Below are 23,338 nucleotides of genomic sequence, written 5' to 3'. Positions count from 1 at the left end.
GTTTTTCAAGGGAATTTACCGCAACTTAAATGATCAAAATGCAATCTAAAATTCGGACAAGGTATAATTAAATTTCTTTCTGTGTAATTTACATAGAAATTTCTCTTGTGTCTTCCGGCTTCTTGTTGTTTTATCCTTCCTAATTAAATTTTTCCAAGATACATTAACAATTTCCGCTGAATATATTGAACAAGTCTTTTCTTCATCATTAACTTTCAACCCATTAAGAACACCTTTCAGCTACTTCAAGTCTCAGATCATCTCTAGCTATATAAATGTTCATTAATTTAACTAATTGTTCAAACATTTACTATTTAGAATTACATTGCTTTATCAATTACTTTGGATAATTGCGATGTTGATTGACATTGTGATAAATCATTTTTTTAACCATCTAATCTGATAATCAATCTAAGATAGTAATAGATTTAATATATATAAAATCAAAATTCCCGACATCATTGCTAATTAATGGTGAATGTTGCATTTTCAAATCTGTTCATCAATCACTTCCGGTTAAGTTTATCAGTCTCACATCACAGCTCGGTCAAGAAAATAATCAAATTATCAAATACAACAGAAATTTTAAATTAATAACATAATGACATTCAGTCCAATTTCTTTAAAAGATGTCTTTAAATACCTAATTTTTGACTTCTTTCAGACCTGACTACAACTATAGGAACTATAGCAATCATAAGATCTTACATTAGATGACTCAATATCGTTTACTTACCTCTATTTATTAAACCGTAAAGTACTAGTATTCTAAAAGAGATGGAAAATCGTTCGAGCTCTGCGGACTGCTCAAACTCACGAGTAAGAGCTCTCTGTAAATTATCTTTTGCATGGTTTTCGGGAGCATACCGGTTTACTATCGATTAAATTGATTCCCAAATTAAAAGAAAACCAAATTCCGAAATAGAAAATTGCTTAAGAACAGCACATTTTAGAATGTTTTGGCATAAGTAACAATATTACGGACAAATAAAAAAGTTAATTCGAGTTAATATCATTTACGGGTACCGATTCATTGTCGATTGGAAGCGACTCTTCCAGTTCGGAAATTTAAAGGCCTTTGAAAAAAAGTCCTAATTAAGGCAAATCGGATGAGAAATGAGCCACTTGATGTGGTTTAACTTTGGCCTTTGAAAATTCGATATCGAAATGTTTTCCGGTTCTATAGATGTCTATAGACGAAATATTCACCTCGACTATCTCCAAAACCGGTGGCAGCCAAAATCCCGAAATCCAAAATCCCGAAAGCCAAAATCCCGAACGCCAAAATCCCGAAAAAGCCAAATCCCGAAAGTCAAAATCCCGAAAGCCAAAATCCCGAATGTTCAAAATCCTCAAAGGCATGAATTTATATGGAGGGAAATGTTTAGAATAATTTCCCAAGCACAGAAGATTTCCCTTTGCTTCCAGCAAGCGCGTGTGCAATCGTGGGAGTAGCTATGACACTTTTAAGAATTCGGGATTTTAGATTTCTGGATTTTGGCCCATTCGGGACTTTGGCTTTCGGGATTTTGGCGTTCGAGATTTTGGCTTTCGGGATTTTGGCCCATTCGGGATTTTGGCTTCCGGGATTTTGGCGTTCGGGATTTTGGCCCATTCGGGATTTTGGCTTTCGGGATTTTGACCGGGACCCCTCCAAAACATATTCGGATATGAAAAAATTCTAGGAGCCGAATCCGAGAGTTAGGTCTTGTTAGCAGCATTGGGATGTCGATAAAATACGAAAATATTTAGTACAATTCATAAATATTCATTAGATGATCTTTCTAAAAATAATTTTTCAAAGGGAGCATGTGCAATAGTATCATCCTATAGCTCATTTCTCCATAATTGAGTACTGAGTAGTATAACTGAGTAGGGGACACTGGGGCAAAATATCACAAAGTTTCACAGATCGGAAGTTTCAAATTTTTATTATGATAGCTTTCATGAATATTCTTGAAAGTGTAACTTTTTAAAGGATTTGATCAAGAAATTTGGAATATCAAAAAAGAATAGAAAGTTTAAGCTCTGATTTTAATTTTTTTCTTAATTGGTAATGTCGATACTTCCGGTCTTAATAAGAGCAAATTTTTTGTTAAAGATAGAGGAAAATTGTTTTGTAGAGTTGAAAAATATTAAATGTCTTACAAGAATGCTTTGAATACGAATCTTTCGGGTTGGGAATTAGTAGAAAAAAAATTAAATATCCGTTTTGTGATATTTTGTCCCAATCTCATTAAATATCAACTTGAATACGGTTTAAATCCCTTTTTAAAACTTTTACATAGTGAAGTTCATTTTTGAGATCTTGCGATAAAACAGTAGAGAACCAACACGAACTAAGCAGAGAAAATGCTAAAAGAAACATGCTTATTTTTTTGGATAGTAGTATTGAATCGGTAGATAAGATTTTTAGATCGATGCGGGTAATGGGCTTAACCTGTAGATTGAATACCGCTTTACAAAGTTGGATCAGTTTAGTACTTTACACCCGAAGAAAACACTAAAGCTTATATTATTCTCCAAAGATCTTAAAATTTTCTTTATTACTTGAGAATCTTCTTTTTCCACTTGCTTTCTAATTGTTTTCTAATTGTCTAAAGCAGTTGTACTTAATTAAGCTAATTGTCTTATTCTTTGCAATATTCGACTTTCAATGAATTCTTTATGTGTTTGGTTTCATCTCCACATATCTTAGTTCCTTAATTGGAGTTGAAATGTTTAGACATTCACTAACCTTCAAGAAAAGTAAAACTAAAGTTTTTTATGTAATATGGTCAAAGGAACACCTCTTTGATAGGTAACTCCTATTGACACTTTTGTCAAAATCCTAAAATTTATTTATAAAGTATCTAATAAAATGTAAATAATATAACGTTTTTCCCTTAGTCTACGTTGTCTGATAAGGATAGGTGTTCAAATTTCGTATTCGAAATGGTACAAAGTAGGGTATCAATAAGTCCTGATACGACTTCTTAAGGTGTCAATTGGTGTTCCTTTCAACCTATATATGGCCAAAAAATTTACTTACCTGGATTGGTTCTTCTTTTTAAATTTAAATTATTTTATTTTTAATTTTAAATTAATTTTAATTTGTCTAAAGTTCATATTTTTACGTTGTTTCTATTTTATTTTTAATTAATACGGCAACAATACGTGCTAACGCTTAACCACGTTTTTGTACTTACCCTATGTCATGGGGATTATCTTACTTCCTCCTATCTGTGCAGTTAAAATTCACTTATGCCCTGGACATACTTACGACTTAAGCCGAGAGACGACTTATTAGTGGAAAATGATGGAAATGTATTTTAACTATTATTTCTAATATAATTACGCTAAGCCGTCTCTCGGCTAATCCTTATGTCTGTCAAGGCCCTTACCCCTAAAAATATCGTCTAAGACCACAAAAGACTATACAGCCTGAGATGGAGCACATCCGCCGTTTGACTTTAGAGGCTGGTCACTATCGCAGAGACGGCGATGGTCGCATGGTATCATGGGTTATTGTTAAGACACATAAGAGCATACGTACAATGGCAAGTAAGTACAATGACACATTTTCTATCCAAAATTGAATATTCAGAATATTCCGTTTTTTTTATTGGACTCATTTTTAAGGTCTCAATTATTATTTTACTAATATCAGGAATATTTATTTTCTAATTACATTAATAGGCGGAAATGGGGCACCTTTGAAATTGCGATTTTCCACCTATTTTTAAATAAAATTAAGCCCTATCGTGATATTATTTAGCTGCACAAATAGATTGAGAAACTAAATTACATTGAGAAGTGGCTCAATTCCACTTAAATATAGGAGAAAAATCACAAATTTCAAATGTGCCCCACTTTCAAAGGCGCCCCACTAGCCCCTACACAGAAAAAAGTTGTAAAATTGTTCGTAAATGTTTATGAATTCCTACTAAGGATTTACAAAATGCTTAAGATATAACACACTAAAAGGTTCGTAAAAGTTTGTAATTTTTCACAAACTTTTTTCGTAACATGATCCATTGGCGTGTATTTTTTGTTCTTTTACAAACATTTGCTTGTAAACGTTCGTAAACTCACAAAAAATGTTTGTAAAATTTTGTCATCTGTTCGTAACGTTTTGTCAGACAAACAAAAAAACGAAACAATGTTTGTTGAAGAATAAAAATGCTCGTCAAGTGATCATATTACGAAAAAAGTTTGTGAAAAATTACAAACCTTTACGAACCTTTTAGTGTCTTATACGCTTTACGAGCATTTCGTAAGTCCCCAGTAAGAACTCACAAACATTTACGAACAATTTTACTATTTTTTCTCTGTATTTAAAACTTAGCACAGTTTTTATATGAATTTAAAATAGAAAAAAACTTACCTCAGTCAAATATTCTCTTACACTTACTTACACTTTATCGATAAGTAATTAAAAATATTTTTTTTTTAAATATTTGACCCCACTGTGTCTTCTGATTGGTTAAAGTTTTCAATTATTTTTATTGCTTTAAGGCTAGAGGGGTAATCAGATATTTAAATTGGAACATATTTTTAATACCATGTGGATTATGTTTAAAGTAAAAAATTCAACCAAAAAAAAACCAAAGAGGACAAACAATGATTAGTAGGAAACCTTCACGAAGAAGCCTCTGAAGTGAAGACACCTTGATTGATGCCTGTAGCATGTTTCTAATGTGATTCCAACACCCAAAAGTGTTTAGCAAATAAATCTCAAGTGGTCCATGTGGGCGGCTCATAAATCATAAAAATCTTCGAAAAGAAAATCCAGTAAATCTCAAAAGAAGATCTCTAAGAGGTGACACGAATAAAAACAAGCCATCGACAAAAGAGGAAGCAACAGTGTTGAAAGGTATCGCAACGAGACAAAATCAACAAAAACACCGAATTAATTATTTTTCTATATCTTTCTGTATTTACTCTCATATCATTACAATATTTCTTTTTTTTTTCACATTTTCAATCGTCTTCCCATTCATTGAAATTACAGAAAATTTCCAATGGATTTTTTTTGTCATTAACTTATTACACTCCATAATTAATATCTCTCAGTATTTACAGTCTTATGTGGTATTTCTGTTTTTTTTCATGTTTTTCTTTTCTCTTTTAATTTAAAATGCAATCTCTTAATCATTCCTCATTTTTAAGTGTTTTTTTTTTAATATCTAAAAGATAATTTATAAGATTTATTAATATCTTTAAAATTCTTACATTTCATTAATACATCATTTTTTGTAAGCATTTTTTCTCTTTTTTTTATTTACCTAGGAAAGAAATTATTTATTTTATTTATATCCTTTTTACAAGATGCAACTCTCAAACAAATTAACAAAATAATGTAATTCTCTTCTTTTTTTTTCAAAATTTTCTTACAAAACAGGACGAATTGTTTGTTTAACAGGGGATATTACATCTCTGTGTAGTCTCTGTAAAAGAGAAAATTTCCTTACTCAAGTGTCAAAGTGACATTTAAATATGACAGATCTGTCAAACCTTTTCTTGTCAAAAAAAAAGAACCATATGACTGAAAGAAAAATATTTTCGTCTCATCTTCACCAATATTCGCTTCTGAAGTTATTTTTGACGTTTCCGTATTTAGAAAAAAAAATTGTGAGTTAAAAAAAGACGTTTGAATTGGAATGTCAACCTACGCAATGTACATTTATAGTAAGAATTTATCATGTTTAATTAATTTGTATTGTTTTTTACCCATAATTGATTAAGCTCCGAAAACGATCATTCTATTAATTATTATTCAATATTCAAAATTAATTCGTTTTGGATGGATTTGTTGGCTCCTAGATGGTGTCTGTTTTTTTTTTTTTTAAATCTTATGTTTCTTGCCGATCGAAAGAAATTCTAATCTGTGAAATATTAAAGTGTCACAACAAAAAATTGGCTATTTTCGAATAGTTTCGTTGTGTTTGAAGAATTTTGATTGAGCACAATTTGTGTCCGAATTAAGTTCATCCGGAGATGGATTTTTTCCTCTCTTTTTTTTATTACTCCAGCAAGATAAAAGCAATCTCACTGGCAATTTTCTGAAAGTACAACAATAACAGAGAATAGACACAGTACATACATTTTTCATCTTTAATAAAGCCAGTCGATTGTTTTGCTAATTTTAATTTATTGCTTTGGGCGCAAAAATCGTCTCTTGTAACGTTTTTTTTTATGAAGCAAAATTGAGTTTTGCAAACTTCTTAAGTTTCCTTTTTTGACTTTTTTCGCTCAGCTTTCTTCTCAACTTCTTGTACAGATATCCTGTTTTTTTTTTAGAGGGAGGGCTAGGGTGGGGGAACTGAGGGTGAAGTACCCCACCTTTAGAATAATTTTGGGGGCTTGGGATGAGAAAAAAAAACAGCACTTTCTTTTACTCACACACATTTTCCTCGAACAATGAAAAAGTTTTCAATAAAGAAGTTTTTTTTTCTTTTATCGTTAGAAGCGAAATATTTCTTTCAGCAATGTTAAATAATTCATCTCCTATCTCTCCCACTTACTCTTATTTCAATATTTAATTTATTCTTACTTCATTCCTTATAACTCGCATTTCTTTTGTTTTAGACTAATTAGACTAGGAGGATTTTATACAATTTAATTTTTACACACGTTTACAGTATTTTTTTTTAAATGTTTTCCCGTTTTTTTTTTTAACTCTGTCCTATTCTTTCGTCTCATTAGTGAGTTATGTACAAGATTTTTCAATCATCCTTCAATGCTTAACTGCAATCGCTCGCGTTCTTTTCTTCAGCAAATTACCATTTAAATGTTAGCTTTAAAGACCGAAATTGTTTAACCATAAATTACAATATTCCTAGTTAATTTTAAATTAATTTACTTTCTACACTTTAATGCGTCGATTTTTTTGTCACCTTGGCGATGGGGGCAAAAAATTAGAATTTTGGCAAATTTTGGACATTTTTAGGGGGTTCTAACAAGTTCATAAGCATTTGAATGAAAGTCACAAAAAAGATTCCTCAGACAAAGTAGATTTAGATGATCGGGTGATATGAAAGAAAAAAGTTGTACTAAAATTATACGGTTATAGTACTGAATATTTCTTTTTTAGTCTTAGGCACTAAGAAAAATTTGAATCAGGTTCACATTACATTTACCGAGGGGTAACTCATTTCGGGGAACTCGAGCCAATCTGGCTGGGGAACCCATATATTTTTTTCAGGAAATCCGGGGAACCCATACATTTTTTTGGGAACCCGAGCCAATATGATTGATTATGAATTACCCCTTGACTTTTACAATGTCACTAAATGATGTACTAAAAATAGTACAATGGTTTAAATTTAGTACAATGTGGTATTTTAAGTCGTTTAAGTAAAAGTGTAACTTGGTATCGTAAACACAGTGTAGAAAACTCAGAAAGCTGATGTTTAGTTTTAGTCCACTAAATATCAAATTCAACTTGGATAAACATTAATTTTGTAAAGTGTACTAAATTTAATAAACTCATATCATTTGAAACACCGATTAGTATGTAAATTTAGTACATTAAGATTTTTTAAATTTTCAATTCAATTCAGTAGAAATATAAGTTGTACTAAATCTGACTGTAATCCAGACTGTACTAAATTTAATGCATTGAAATCTTCTGGTTGTTTTTTAATTACTCTTGTACTAAATTTGTACTAAATTTAGTATATAATTTATCCAGATGTTTTCTCATTTTTATTAGACTTTAAACTCAATTTGAATCTTCAGGAAATAATTAGTTACCCAGCGAGCACAGATAACTGAAAAAAGCAGCGTTTCAGCATATTTTTACTAAGTCGATCAGCAAAAATATACTAGCCGGTCAGTAGTTCTCGAACAAATCGTTTTAAGTGTATCAGAATTTAGCTGAAAATACATATTTTTCCGTTGAATAAAAATTTGTCAGCATTTGGTGCTCATTTTGTACTAAAATATATAACGTCTGGGATACAGATATATAATAAATTAGTTTGAAATCGAGTATGTACTAAATTTAGTACAAATAAAACTACCTTGTATTTCTGTTAATTATAATTACTATTATAATTAGTTTTTAATCCACGTCGCATCTTATTAGGAGATCAATAATTAAAAGGAGAATGGTCAAAACTATATGGGCGCTGGTCCCGGAATCGCCACAAACGAGAGTAGGCGCATTTTGTAGGTACTGATATAAGATTGAAAAATTGCCGGGACCCAGGACGATAAACGCTGGGAGTCCTTGTAAAAATGCGTTTATCCTTTCGAAAAATTGTTGTTTTGACTACGAATTACGCAAGAACGGCTAAAGTGATCTTGATGAAATTCGGTATAGGGTCACTGTATGACTTAAAGTTTTTATCCATGCATATCACCCCCTCCCCCCACCCTCCATTCTGATAGCCCCCATACAAAATGGGGGCACTTTACCTTATAACTCCTTTCTAAGAGGAGGTAGAAAGCTGAAATTCGACAAGGGAACAAAGCTTAGGGAAGACTTTTGAACCATGTATAATATCTCCCTCCTCTGTCCCCCTTTCTGGTAGCCCTCATACAAAATGAGAGCATTTCACCTTATAACTCCTTTCTGAGAAAAGATAGAAAGTTGAAATACAGCATGGTAACAAGGTTTAAAGAAGACTTTTTAACCATACTGCCCAAACTCTTCGTCCATCACCCCTTCTGGTAGCCCCCATACAAAATAAGACTATTTTACCTTATAACTCCTTTCTAAGAGGAGGCAGAAAGCTGTAATTCGACTAGATGTCTATAAATGCATATAAAATCTAGAAAATTATTGTTAACGTTATTAGTTATTCATTTTTTTTTCATTCTTTTACAAACAAACAACTTCTTCTCAGAAAAGAGGTCAAAATGTTCTCATTTTGTATAGGATTACTAGAAGGGGTGGTGGAGGAGGGGATTAATATGCATGGTTGAAGTGTCTTCCATAAGCTTTGTTCCCTTGTTGAATATCAGCTTTCTACCTCCTCTTAGAAAGGAGTTATAAGGTAAAGTGCCCCCATTTTGTATGGGGGCTATCAGAATGGAGGGTGGGGGGAGGGGGTGGTATGCATAAATAAAAAGCTTAAGATATACACTGACCCTATACCGAATTTCATCAAGATCATTTTAGCGGTTCTTGTATAATTCGTAGTCAAAACAACAATTTTTCGGAAGGATAAAGGCCTTTTTTACAAGGACTCCCAGCATTTATCGTCCTGGGTCCCGGCATTTTTCTCAACCTTATATCAATATCTTCAAAATGCGTCTACTCTAATTTCTGTATGAAGATGAACCAGCACCCATATACTTTTGATCATTCTTCATAATTCTAAAAAATAGTTTTTATGCTCTAGAACTGTTCCTCCATGGTTTAGAACATTGATCCCAGAACAAAAGTTGTTACCTATACTAATGTCTATCCAATGACATAGGTCCCGTTCGTGGCGATTCCGGGACCGGATTTGACCATTCTCCTTTAGTATACATCTGACTAAAATTTCCAGTGGTTTATGCTATAATCTAGAGTGAACTAAACTTGAATTGAATTAGTACAAAAGATTCATTAAGGTATTTTCTTGTCTTAATTAATTTTTCGACCCAGTATTTGGGAAATATTACGTGACCAAAATTCAGAATTTCAGAGTGAAATTTTTACTTATCTGTATCTGACCTCCAAATAGTACTAAAATTTAGTACAATAAAATCATCTGGATTTTTTTTTTATTTTCATCGCATTGAATCAATTTCTGATATTTGAAAAATGTTTTAATGCTGAAATTAATAGTGTACTAAATTTAGTACATTAATATAATCCAAAATAGTAATGCCGGCTTCAGACAGGAGGTTTAGCCCAATCCCTGAAGGTCTCAAAAATCTTAATAACGAGCAATTTTATTGATTTTTCAAAATCTAATGAATCATTTGCCCTTATAATTTAATCCTAAACAACAATTTTCTAAAAAATCGTGCCTGATTAGGAATTAGAGGATTTAAGCCAGATGGCTAAGGGCCTTGACAGACCTGAGGATTAGCGTAATTATATTCGAAATAATGATTAAACCACATTTCCATAATTTTCCACTAAGTCGTCTCTCGGCTTAAGTCGTAAGTGTGTCTAGGTCATAAGTCTTAGGCCTGAAGCCCGAAACTTGTAAGAGTTAGAATAACTTACTTAAAGGAAAGGATTGATAATATTCTGGGCTCAACTAGTCAAAAGTTTCGATTTGTCTTTTCCTGAGGAATCTTCTTGACTTTCTGATTTTGAGTTAAGCTTTCACTTCAATGTGAGTTGAGAGCTTTAGTGGATGTGATATGTAAAATCAGCGTAGGAGGATTAAATGATAGTTTCTAAGGGGGATGAGTGAGAACAAAATTCTTCCATTTGTCCCAAGCCTAAAAAAGACGAGAATATGTCACCAGGAGACGCGTTGGAAGGCAAATTGATGAAAAATCACAAAAGTCTGACTGCTGAATTCATTTGTCTCTGTTTCTCTGGGATGAAATTTCTCTGAATTTATTGTTTTTATTGTGGATAATCATTAATTTTCTCTCACGTAACGTACTTTTTTTCTGTTGTTGGCCATAGTCTTTAAGACTTCTTGTCTCGCACTTCCCGTTGACGATTGCTCGTCGTCTTTAAAGTGCTTTTGATGATGGTGCTGCCGGTTAGCTGCCGGCGAAGAAATCTCATATTCTCTCTGTCACATTGCTGTTGTCTTAAGTTTCTTCCATAACTTTTTTTTCCTTACCATTATGCCCGTGTCTTCGTCCCTCATAAGTTAAAATTTCCTGGCAACGACGACAGGCACCCAGTGAATTCTCTGACGATGTTTGTTTAATGGATTTTATATATTTAGACAATTAATTATATTTCTGTTTGCACGTCAATCAACGACGGATTCTCCAGAGAGAATTCTTCAGTCACCAGGAGAAAAATGTGATTTTTCACCAAGAAGCTCTCTTGTCTTCCTGCATGACCTTTTTTTGCCCATTCTTGAGCACAAAGGTCGTTCCGGAATACGCGACAAAAATCCTCAAGAAATACATTGATAGAGAAATTATATTAAGGAATTTAACTCACAAGATGTATCGTCTTTTTTTTCTCTAAAAAATCGCATCACGCATTTTTCAAACCCATATTTTATCCGCTGATATTTCATTTTAATTTATTTTCTTTATACAAAACTTAATTCTCTATGTATAGAATTTTTTTCGCGAAAGTGCAAAGAACTACGCAAAATGTCACCAATTCTATCTAAAAGACTCCTTAGATATCGTTGGATAAAAGAACAATCTTCTATCCAGGAATTAGCAGAGACACTATAATTAGCGTTTGGATAAAAGTGACATTTGGCGCATTTTCCTGTCTTTTACCGCTTAATCTCACTCATTTTGTGTGTATTTTTCTCGTTTTATTTTATATATTTATTTTCATGAGGTTGAACATGTCCTATGTTTTAAAGATATTTCAGTTATGACATCTGTCACTTATGGTAGCCTTACTGTAAAAATTACCCCACTATTATTCAAAGTTATATTACACAAATCACTACTGTGTCTCTTGCATAATTTTTCTTGTATAGTTTTTTTTTTACTGATATTTTAAACTTAACCCTACTTTTGACCCAATCACACTTTCACGCACAAAATACATATAAAAAAGATTTCATTTTTTTCTCCTAAATGTCATTTTTTCCATTTCTGGCTTTATCCTTTGTTCACAAAGTCACTTTCAGCAAATTATTTATTTATTTTTTTGTTATCTAAACAACTCTCATTCGACAAAATGATTTTGGAACCTGTCTGGTATTTTTTTTTTGAATTTTTGATGAAGTTTTGATGAAAGACAAAAAAATCGATATTTCCGTCAATGGACGATGAATTGAGAGAGATAAATTCTTTTATCCTATCCTTAAGAGTCACTCAGTCAATTGTTTCTTAGTATTAATGCAAAATATCTGCTGAAATACGCGAGTTTGATGCTTTTGTTTATTTTTAGGGGGAAAAATGAGAGAATTATTCATTTTATACACAAATTCGGAACTTTTGGTCTGTTTGATCATACAGCACGTCAGTGCTCCGCCATTTTTATCCAGATTTTTGGATAATGGCTTGGACGGTGGAGCGTGTTAGACGTGGACAGTTTGTGTTGTTGCGGGTGGGGGTAAGAAATCTACACCAACCTCATTGTCAATCAGTGACTCTTTGTCGTCCCTTCGCGTCCGTCGGATATTGACCAGGAACACTACAACGATGATGAGGAAGACAACAATGGCTGCTGACACGCCCAACGTCACTTCTTTTCTGCTGTCATACAGGCTCCACATGCCAAAGGTGGCAGCTGCTCGATGACCTCCGTGCCTATCACTGAAGATGTCATTGTAGTCTTCCTCATCGCTGTCATCCACATCTTCTTCTTCTTCCGAACTACTTCTGTGACTTGTTGTGTCTGCACTGTTGCGTGATGATGATTCTACGCGAGTTGTTGATGACGGTGGTGCTCCAGTGGAGGATGACTGAACCCTAACCATAACAAGGGCTTGACTTGTGTCCAGGGTTAGTGGAAGGGATCGTGTCATTGCTTCGGTTTTCTGAAAATGTCAAAACAATTGCAATGATTAATAACCTAACCTAAAAATACAAAAATTACCCTCTCTAATCACTCTCATTGACATCTTAATCCTCTCAAATAATATCTACCAGCCCCTTGATTGACCACCGTTCGATCACACCAAGATGAAGCCCATACCAAGGAAATAGTAAAAAAAGGATAAATCAAACATGTAGTGTTGATTCACAGAACAACGAAACGTGTCAAGATATACATTCTCTCAATTAAATATTATTTACTCTAAACTAACAGAAAAGTCTCTATCCTTCACTTCTTGGTGCTTTTCTTCCATTGCTTATTGGTTGCAGTCCGAGTTTTTGTTCACACATCGACTCTCTGTCGATTTGTTAAAGTAATCAATTGTTTCAATATTTGTCTATCCAGCACTGCTGCTGCCATAATTTATTTTTATTTATTCATCTCATTCTTCTTCAACTTCTTTTTTCACGCTTTTTTGCCCTATGCCATTCCTGCTATTTATGCTCACAAAATGCCTCATTTTACACTTTATGGGATTCCTCAGAGACATTAACATCTTCCAGGGATTTCACTGACCATCGACTATAGAGACCCATGCAAAAAGTGGTGGATATTTGTGAACGATGAATGCTATGATCGTGATATCTTTCAACAGGGTAGCTCTTTTACTGTAAGCAAAGGTTCAAATGAATTGCTGATTATTCGAAGAAAAAGGAAAGACTTTTCGAAAGTCTTTCGAAATTACTATTTTTAGTTCTCGGATTGTCCGCGTGGGAGTTGCAAATCTGCAATGCACAAAGATAAATACTCCTGAAACTTTATTGAATTATTAAATTTCATTCCCATTGGGATCTTTGAATAGGGGAATAGTATGGGAAAGCGCGCTACTTTCGGACGACTCAGGCTTCGACTATTCATTTTAATAGCTAGTCCAACTCCTCTAATCCCCAGAAAAGAACTAACGGTGAAATCGATTCAGAATATGGAAAAAAAAATGAGTTGTCCGAAAGTAGTGTGCTTTCCCCTAAACCTTTTTATGATAATAATATTTATTTAAATGTAGATAATGTTTGATATTAATTATTTGTTGTAAAATAATATTTTTTTTTAATAAGCTTTGTTGAATCAAAGTTTTCAGTCAGTTTTTGGTGAATCAAGAAATCCAGCGGGAAATCCGCAAACAAATATCAATCAACGAAAGGATTTTCGAAAAGCTGTATCTTCGAAAATTTGTATTACCAAATCGAATGTCTTTTGAATCTTCAGTTCAATTGAACCTAGATTTATATGCATCTTAAAATTATTCTAAATTGTATCATTCACTATCTAGTTTCATATAATTTACAAAGTCACCGACTAATAACTGCACATTATCATGCTTTTAATTAGTGATTGAATAAAAGTTTAAAAAAATTAATAGTTCGAAAGTTCTATGAAGCACAATTTCCAGAAAAATATGCTCTCAAAATTCTGTCTCGTGTATCTGTGCTAATTCGAGTGAAAGAAACGCAAAGAGAAAAGTATTTCAAACTAATGTTGTCACCTTTCTTTGCTGATGATTTCCAATTAGGAAGTTCAAAGTGTCAATTTGATGATTTCAAAGTGAAAGAAACTGACAATACGACAAAACTTCAACGGAAGAAATTTATCAATGGGAAGTCAGTGATGCTGTCGTGCAATATCACTTCGCGAAGGTGATCGAAATAGACACCTTCTTCTTTTCAGCTCCAATCTTGAAAATTTCTCAATGTGTATACTGGTCTTGGGAGAGGATGGATGCTAAAGATGCTTCTTGCGGCAAAAGGTGAGAACGGATGGCTAGTCATAGAGTGCAACTTTAATGTGCAATTAACTGTCGCGTCGGTAAAGAAAAAGTCAAAAGAACTTAGCGAAGGGAGCATAAAATTCTTGGAGGGAAAAGGCGTTTCTGGATGAAGTAAAGAAATGGCAAAAAAAAGTATTTGAACATCAACACAGTCAACAACACCTTCAAAAGTTGCTGAGTAACCGATACAATCCACACATTGAGTGATTTTTCGAGAGTTTCTTCTCTTTTTTTTCACCATTCTTCTTACAACGTAAACCATTTCGGCTTTTGGGTCATATTCTTTAAGGTTTTATACCTCGTGCGTCTGTTTTTATAGACCGGGAGATGGTCTTCTTTTTGCCCTCTCCACTGCGATGATTCTGAAGCAACAAGCGATGCTCTTGTCGCGGTAAATTGAAGTTGAAATTGAGTCAAAAATATGCACGAAAAGGCCAAAAGAATTGATTCTTCTAACGTGACGAATTGACTAATCATGAGAATAAATATTTATTGGAAAGACTGAAAATAGTCAATTTAGAATCACTGGGCACAAGGCAGATGATTGTCTTGGACGATGACTCGGTCAGAATTTCGCCTTGGATTCTTTAGTAATCACAGATACTGTAACGCTACGGTTTCGTCAATCGACTCTGATCGAAGTTGTGCCAACAGGATTTATGTGTTGGACACACTTACAATTTAAGCCTAGAGATGGCATAACGCAATTATAATAAAAAAATGAGTACTCTAAATTCCCATCAGTTTTCTACTAACTCGGTTTAGGCCGAGAAACGGATTAGTCTGAAACTCATGGAAATGTAATCTGATCACAACTTTGATTATAATTACGTTAATCCGTTTCTCGGCTTAAGTCATAAATGTGTCCAGTACATTACACTCTGAATATCCCTTATTCCGGATATGGCCGGAAGTTAATGATGGTATACCGTCATTAAAAGTCTTACTGGTAGGTAGGTTCTATTTAGCTATAAGGGGCTACTATACTAATAAAAATATAAGGTCTGACCAAATTTCTGGTGACAGAAAAGGTGTTCGAACCCGGGACACTTGTACAGCGAGCAATCTAACTTAACGATTACCGTTCTTTATAGTAACTGTATTTTTGAATGAACCTATCGTTTATATTTGAACCAAAATATCGGATATTTGAACTGCTTTATCAGCATAATAATATGACTAAAACGATAAACGATAAAATGGTACCGTTTTAGAACGTTTGTTTACATAATGGTCGGATTCAAATACAGTGCCGTAACCATTTGTAGCCGTTGTAAAAATAAGTTCACAGCGGTCAGTAATAGTTATTTTAACCTTAATATTATACACGAGAAAGTAATCAACATGTATGTTTAGTGAAGTTTTACTGTGAGTTGTTTCAGGTGATTAGTTTAGGTGGTTCTGGTACTATAATTTCTACGGTTAATTTATGCAATTTCGATGTTAACCCTTTAAGGATGAGAGGGTCAATAATCTGGGGTCCGAATAAATAATTCTTTCTGACTTTTTAGAGCAAAATGAAACTTTAGAGGCCCGTAGGAAAAATTTTGCTTTTAAGTTACTGGTAACTCAATAATCCTTAAAGAGTTAATCGTATTATGTTGACCTACTTTAAAAACCTACCTAATGGAACGAAACTGATGGCCGCAGCCGCAGTAACACAATTTTCCTTATTTCCCAATTCGGCATAATTATTTTTATGATTTCTTTCTTTTTTAAGTTTATAATTCTTTTTTTTAATTTTGAACGATTGGAAGTAATCTGTTATTTCTTCAGTTTGAGAATGAATGCCACGGAATTATTTTTCGCTATGGTTAAGTTAAAAAAATAGTTTTGAACTTTTATTCTTTCTTTTTAAAACGATCTCTTAAAGTATCTTATAATTTTGTTCAAAACGTGTTATGGATGTGGGAATGAATTTGGAATTTGGAATGATTTTACTGGGAACGTAGTACCCGACCAGTAGCACAAGTAATATTATAAAGTTCTGTTCAAGGGAGGAGACGTACTGAAGTTACATAGTACTGAATTAAACTATTTATTAAATTAAAAGGAGAATTTTCCCTCGATATCCCCCTTTCCCAAATTCTACATGGATGCACAACCTTTTAAAACTGTACTGTACACCTTACCCTCAAAATTCTTGTTTTAAATTTTTCAATTATGATAAAATTGTTATATTTCATTTTATTAAAGCCTTGAACAACTAGAAGCAGTTTCCTGAACAGGTTTAACAGAAATCAATTTCAATTTAAAAGAAAATGTTTTAAAATTTTGAATAACTATTTCTCAAGTATAATTTTGGGAAATCAGGTTCAGCAGATGAGTCTAATAAATTTCTAAATCGTAATTTTGAAATTGTTTTATAAATTAAATTTTCTTTTTATTTCAACATCTTGAAAACTTTCCCTTGGCGACCAATCCTAAACTCTGCCTCCAAATTTTAAAATCTTCGAAATTTATATTTCAAAATCGTTTTCAGAATATGAATCAGAACTTGCATAAGCATAACCAAACTTATCAAAAGTTTTTTTTTCTCTATCGATTTCTTAAGAGCTCCCGCGAGGGCAGCCTTCAAAGAGCAAGAAGACCGTCCCATAGACATTCTTTTTATGACTGTGACAAGCCTCGAGATAATAATTTTACTTTTATAGTCCATTTCTAAGGTTCAGCAAGAGTCTCTAATTAAAAATATAGCTGAGGAACCCTATATTCCAGTTTGTCACAGAAATCCAATAAAGTGCGGTATTCACCAACTGTTCAATTTTCTGAGGTTCAATGTCTTCAAGACATTTGAGTAAAATTTAATTGAATAAAATCGGTATCAAAAGATGTCTCCCACTACCTGATTTCCAATGGACCTGCCTTTGTGATATTCCCCAATGAGATGTAAATATACATAATGTAGCATTGAGACACCAATTAATAAATTAAATTCTCCCTTGTTCAGTGTTATATTGAGACGACAAAGAAAGGTATTTAAAGCAAGATTTAATTTATTGACATTTCAGTTAATTTATATTCGTTTGTCCCTTAATTTACGACACATTCGAGACATTTTGAAATGGACCAGAGACCGGGGGAAGCTGAGGAGCTGGACGAATGTACTGAGAGAGAAAAAAAATGCTGGTGAGATAGAGGAAAAACGACAAGATACATTGTGTAAAAGGAAGGAGAATTTCTATTTATTGGAAGAGTAATACCACAGAATATTATTCAATGTTTGTCTCAGTGGCGTAATATTCATTGAAAAAACATTAGATGACTTTCTATCAAGAGATGTCAATTAGTTTTTATTGACTGGATGGAAGAAGGGAAGGTTTTTGAGATCTATGTATCGGTTCAAATTGGAAGTGAATTTAAACTTCCCTCAAAAATTTTGTGATCAGGGTATTATAATAGATCTGTTATTATTATTTTGCTGCTCAAACTCAAAGAGATAGCGATATACTACAACTTCTTTTGAAAATATAAAATTTAGTACATGTATGTACTAAGACAATTTGCATTTTAAATACGTGCTTTAAGAGAAAAAGTACAAATAACTATACTTTTAGTATTTTCGACCATTTTCGACTCTTAAGAGATATACGAGTGTTACAAGTTTGAATTATAATTGTGTACTAAATTTTAGAATTATATCATATGGAAATATGATATAATTCATAATAATCTCATAATACTCTTCTTTTTTTATTTGCTCATTTGAAATTGTAAATTTCAGCTAACTGCATTTTGTGCAGACTGGTACTAAATTTGTACTAATTTCTTATTGAAATGAAGAACATTTGTTTGTTCGCGGAAGTGAGTTTTTTAAAATTTAGTAATATGAGTTTTATTATACAGAACTTATATTTAGCACGTGCATGTACTAAATCAATTTATAGTTGAAGTGTATAATTTAGGAATAATATTTCAAATAACATTTCTCTTAGTCTTTGAATTTTTGTTATTTTTTATTCTTCTTACAGAATGAAGAACAAAATAGAGAAAAGCATTAAAATCAATTCGTGTGCTAATTGTGTACTAAATACAAATATTGTAATGTTCTTTAGATTACTAAAATTTCCTGTGAACTATTAACTAATTTTCTCTTATGAAGGAGTAGAATTTAGGTTATTTATGCATAATTACCATGTATAATGTATTTGTCATTTGTACTAAAAAAAAAAAATAGATGCACTGAGAACCCTTCAGCTAAATTAATTAGAAAACCACTGAAACTAAATTAATTTGATTAAATTGCTTAATTTTTCAATATGTACTAAAAAAGGGGACAGCAAACAGTAAGAGGTATCATGTTGTTCAACTCGCAAAGCTTTTTGTGTACTAAATTTGTACTAAATAGAAATACAACTAGATATATATCACTTAGATTTCTTTTTTTCTAAAATGTATTTTTATAACTCTCGGTGGCAAAAAAATGGATAGAAATTATTGTTTAGCGTGTACTAAATTTGTACTAATTTTCAGATACTCAGGAGAAAATACTGAATTCATCTTTTATCAATAAATTCTGATTCGTTTGAAATGTCAGGCGTCTTCAGATAAGAATAAATCATATTTTTAGTACACACCAATTAATGGGAGAAATGGAATGAAATAATTGATGCGGAATTATTTCTTGTAGCTGAAATTGTTTCAACGAAATAGTTCTATTACTCTGCTTTGTTCTTTTATCAAGCATGGTTAAAAAGCAGAATAAAATTGCACCGAGAAATTCCACCATTTCAGGTGATAATTGAAGGTCAATGAAGTGTAGAAGCACAGATAAGGTGGACAAGAAGAGATGTTCAATGAGTGTGCACAAAAAGAGATATTTGTTGGGTGAGAAAAAGCCAAAGAAATTATTCTTGTTGGCAAGAGCGAATCCATTGAAATGGACACAACAATAGGTGAAGGTGATTACACGAGGATATAATTGCAATTGTCACTGGTGGGTTAGGATTTACAAGGAATATCACTTCTCATTAAAGTGAATGAGAAAACAGGAAATTCTATAGATATCGTCCCTATTTTGGCATTTGTAACATGGGAGAAAAGTCCGGTGTGCAAAGTATTATTGCAAGAAAACTGACAATTTTCCCCGAGAATAAAACACGACAATCCAATTAAACTGATAAGAAATTGAAGTGCAGTGGGAAAATAGATACAAAAGTCAATTTAATGCACCTTTCTCGGGGTGCGAAGTTGCCACAAAACATTATACAATGTTGGCTAAAAGGAGCTGGAAGAGGGGGCCTTAGGTGATAGAGCATAATCATAAAATTGCAGTGCCAAGTATCGAATGGTCCGGTGAGAGACAACAACTGTATGTTGCAGGCTAAAAGAAATAGAGCCTCAGGTGGAGCATTTGAGACCAAAACATTAATATATATATATACTGCGGGATACCCAGAAGAGCTGGAGGATGGGAGAACAATAGAAAAGTGTTGGCGGAGTATTATATGGTGTGGTTTACAGAAAAGCCATTCTTCTGTTGTCATCGGAGTCAGTTGGAAAAAGATTATTACTAACAAAAAGGCGATGAAGAAGGAAGGTGAGGTGGTAACAACAGTCAATTCACAATGACTGTGTCAAAAACATGATACTCTCATCTAGATTCTGTATTAGATAGCATTTCTTAATTTTCCTCTATTAGCTGAAGGAGATTCTCTTGTTGTTGCTGAAATAACAATTTATAACAATAAATATGGCGTAAAAAAATACAAAAACATGATTAATAAGAGATAATTCTTTTGAATACATTCTCAGATTTTCTTTCACAGTTCCCTTCCCTTCCCCAACAAATTCCCCCCTAATCGTCTTATGAAAATAATATGTGGCACTTCTGAGAGAATTACATCACATGCAAATCACACGTGAATTTCTCACTAAGCCTTATAATGTAGGAATGAATATCAATTTTGATAAAGTACTATTGTTAGACCAATCTTAATGGATGAGCCAAACAATTGCAGGGTTGCATAAGATAGAAGACATTACATAATGAAGATAAATCGTACGCAAAACGATCTTTGAAATTTATTGATAACGGATGATTTTCAAATCTGAATTTTATGAAAATGTTCTATAACGCATAAACGGATTGATGTTTCAAATTTTTTTAGAAGGCAATAGTGAACTGTCTGCTTCCTTTTAGGGCTATCCGGATTCATCTAAGGTAGTGGTGCGTTCCTGAGCTAAATTTTCTCTACCTTCTGTTATAATCACCACAGGTGAGTCCTGGCTAAAATATGACGTCTGGTAGATTTACCATTCACAGCAGGAGTTTGATTCTACAATAGTGTCTTGGCTAAATACTCAATAGAACTATGTTTCTGTAATAAGTCGTTGATATTCGAAGAATTCAAACTCAGTTTAGATTTTTCAAACTAAAATTTCGAACGAAAGATGTGGAGAATTTATGAAACATTATACTAAGAATCTGCCAAAAATATTATTAGATAACTAAGAAAGGGAATGAAATTAATATTATTGCTTTGATTTTCACCATAAAAAAGAGAAGATGGATACTTTACACTCGAGACACTTCGAAATTCGAATAAGAAGTACTTTGGTCACCGTGTGGTCCTGTCTTTAGCACTGGAAATCGATATTCGAATCTTTTAAACTCTGTATGTGAATGAAGTAAAGCATTCTGTTTTATTTCAAATATTTTCGAAGGTCTTTGTGGTATGATCGAGTACATGAGAGAAAACAATTTAAGATTATAAACCTAGTCTATGACATATGACAGATTATAACAGATATGACAGATTTTTTATAATTTAACATCAGATGGCGCTTAGCCTAATAAAAGCTTCCTCTAACCAAAATCAAATTTAAATTTTGTTAACGAAATTAATCAACACATTAATTTGCAATATTTCTAACAATGCAAATTTTTGCCCAACCCTACTCCGCGGCCTCCAAATGGATCTCTTCCAAAAATTCTCTGCCTTCCACTACGAAAAATTCTGGCATGTGTGTGGCTCTAAAAGGCGTGAAGTTGTACAAAAGTCAATGAAGATCAAGTTGAGAGATAGAGTCAGCACTACAATAAAGTTTAATTGTTGGCAAGAAAAGCCTTTTTTTTCCTCAATGCCTCCAACACAAACTAATTAGCTATGGATGAGGCTTTTCTTCTCCCATTTTCAATGACAAGCGGAAGATATTGTCCATCTCATTGATGGTTTTGTATGATGTTGGATGATGCCAAAGAAAAAAAATGGGAGAAAATTAGTGATTGAATGAAAATTGAAAAGCTTGCGAGACGTGCAACAGTTGGCAAAAGTGCAATATCATGGTCTTCCTCAACGGTATCATATGCTATCCAATATGCTGAAATTTTCTTTTACATTCCGCACAAGAAATGCGACAAATTCACTGACCCACTTTTGCTATTCACATAACAAAAAAAAAAAACAACACCATTCCCATTTGAAGAATAAAAAAGGGTACAAAAGCTTCGAGTTTGTCCCGCTTTTTCGAGTGATTTCGTTCCTGCTGACGGAATAATTGCCATAACTCTGATTTATCGGAGAAGAATCCGAAGCATGAATGGCGGAAAAAGGGCGATTTTGTCGTTAGAAAGGAAATTGAAGCATTCACCAATAAATCACAAAAGAGCGTTAGCTATTTGAATGGTGCTCTATAACAGAAAATATTAAGAGGGATTTTTTCTTGCAGAAAATCCCAGATCCATAAGATGACTTTTTGCTCAGATGGCTTTCACATAATTTTTCCACATTCCATCAATTTTGCAATCTCCATTATATGTGTTTAAGCATTAATGCGATGGTTTAAGTTTAAAGCATTCATGTCTTGCAATGTGGAATAACTACTTGATATTAGAAAGGGTCGAGAAATTAATATTATTTCATACATAGTGAATAATAGGGTTAGCACATTAAATTTCTGGAAATACAGAACTGACATGTATGTAGTATTTGTACTAAAAATTATGATCTAAATTATGCATATGAAATGTAAATACATCTTTTCCTTTTGTCATTATGGCTAGAACATAAATATTCTTTCATTATTTGCTTTAGTACAGGCATGTACTAAATATCTTTCAATCATTGGAATTACATTAATATAAAATATTATATGTATATTTAAAAGAATTTGCAAAATGACTAAATAACCTTTTCTTTATTTTTTCGCTCTTTTATCTAAGAGACGCGTCGTTCTGATAGAGTATAACTTAGTACAAACATGTGCTCGATATTTGGAAGTGATCTCAAAATTATTACTATGAGTAGAATTTCTCAGGAATAAAATCGTGCATTACGAAATTCTCTTACAAATTGATTTAGAACTAACAGCAGTTTGATATTCAATTTTCAAAAATTAGTACAAAGTACTATAAAACATCTTTAAAAGTTTTTTTTTTAATATTTCTTTTTCTCAAAGCCAATTCATTCTTAACTACTATTTTTAATTTAGAGACGAAAAGTTAAACTGCAATATATATTTGATTAACTACAAGCATTGGCACGACAATGCTACAAGTCTATATTCAATTGTACTTTTTCGATTTTTTGACATATCTTGCTGTAATTTTATTCTATTTTTTACGGTAATATCAGCAATTTATGACTTATCAATAATTCGATTTCGGTAATAGATGTTTTAGTACGCTTGCACTGAATTTTGGATTAGTATAACTTTCTAATTCGACCAAAAATTTCACAGTTCTATCAGTACGTTAGAATTTGTAATCTGTACTAATTTGTTTAGTACAGATCTTAAATATATGTTCAATTATTTTCTTAATATTTCTTTAATTTTTAAAAAATAAATTTCACAGTACTTGAATCGATTCTATAACCGCCATTATTCAATCTTTGAATTTAATTATTTAAATTAAAGTATACTGTTTGGTTTAGTACATAAATGTGCTAAATATTTTTTTCAGTATTTCTAATGATTCATAATTTTTAATTTCAGTCTCATAG

General features: G+C 32.5%; 1 protein-coding gene across 2 annotated transcripts in view; it reads right to left on the bottom strand.

Annotated features, from left to right (window-relative positions):
• Window positions 1-9,549: 9,549 nt before the first annotated feature.
• Window positions 9,550-23,338, bottom strand: part of LOC129805758 (uncharacterized) — a 351,969-nt gene continuing 338,180 nt past the window's right edge. For both annotated transcript variants that reach the window (XM_055853890.1, XM_055853891.1), the window contains one exon: window positions 9,550-12,569. In XM_055853890.1, the coding sequence (XP_055709865.1) occupies window positions 12,108-12,569 (462 nt within the window). In that variant the 3' untranslated portion in view covers window positions 9,550-12,107. The remainder of the gene's footprint in view (window positions 12,570-23,338) is intronic.

The sequence above is a fragment of the Phlebotomus papatasi genome, chromosome 3 (assembly GCF_024763615.1).
Source record: "Phlebotomus papatasi isolate M1 chromosome 3, Ppap_2.1, whole genome shotgun sequence".
NCBI lineage: Eukaryota > Metazoa > Arthropoda > Insecta > Diptera > Psychodidae > Phlebotomus > Phlebotomus papatasi.
Note: the sequence above shows the minus strand (reverse complement) of the source record. Positions and strands in the feature narration are given on the sequence as shown.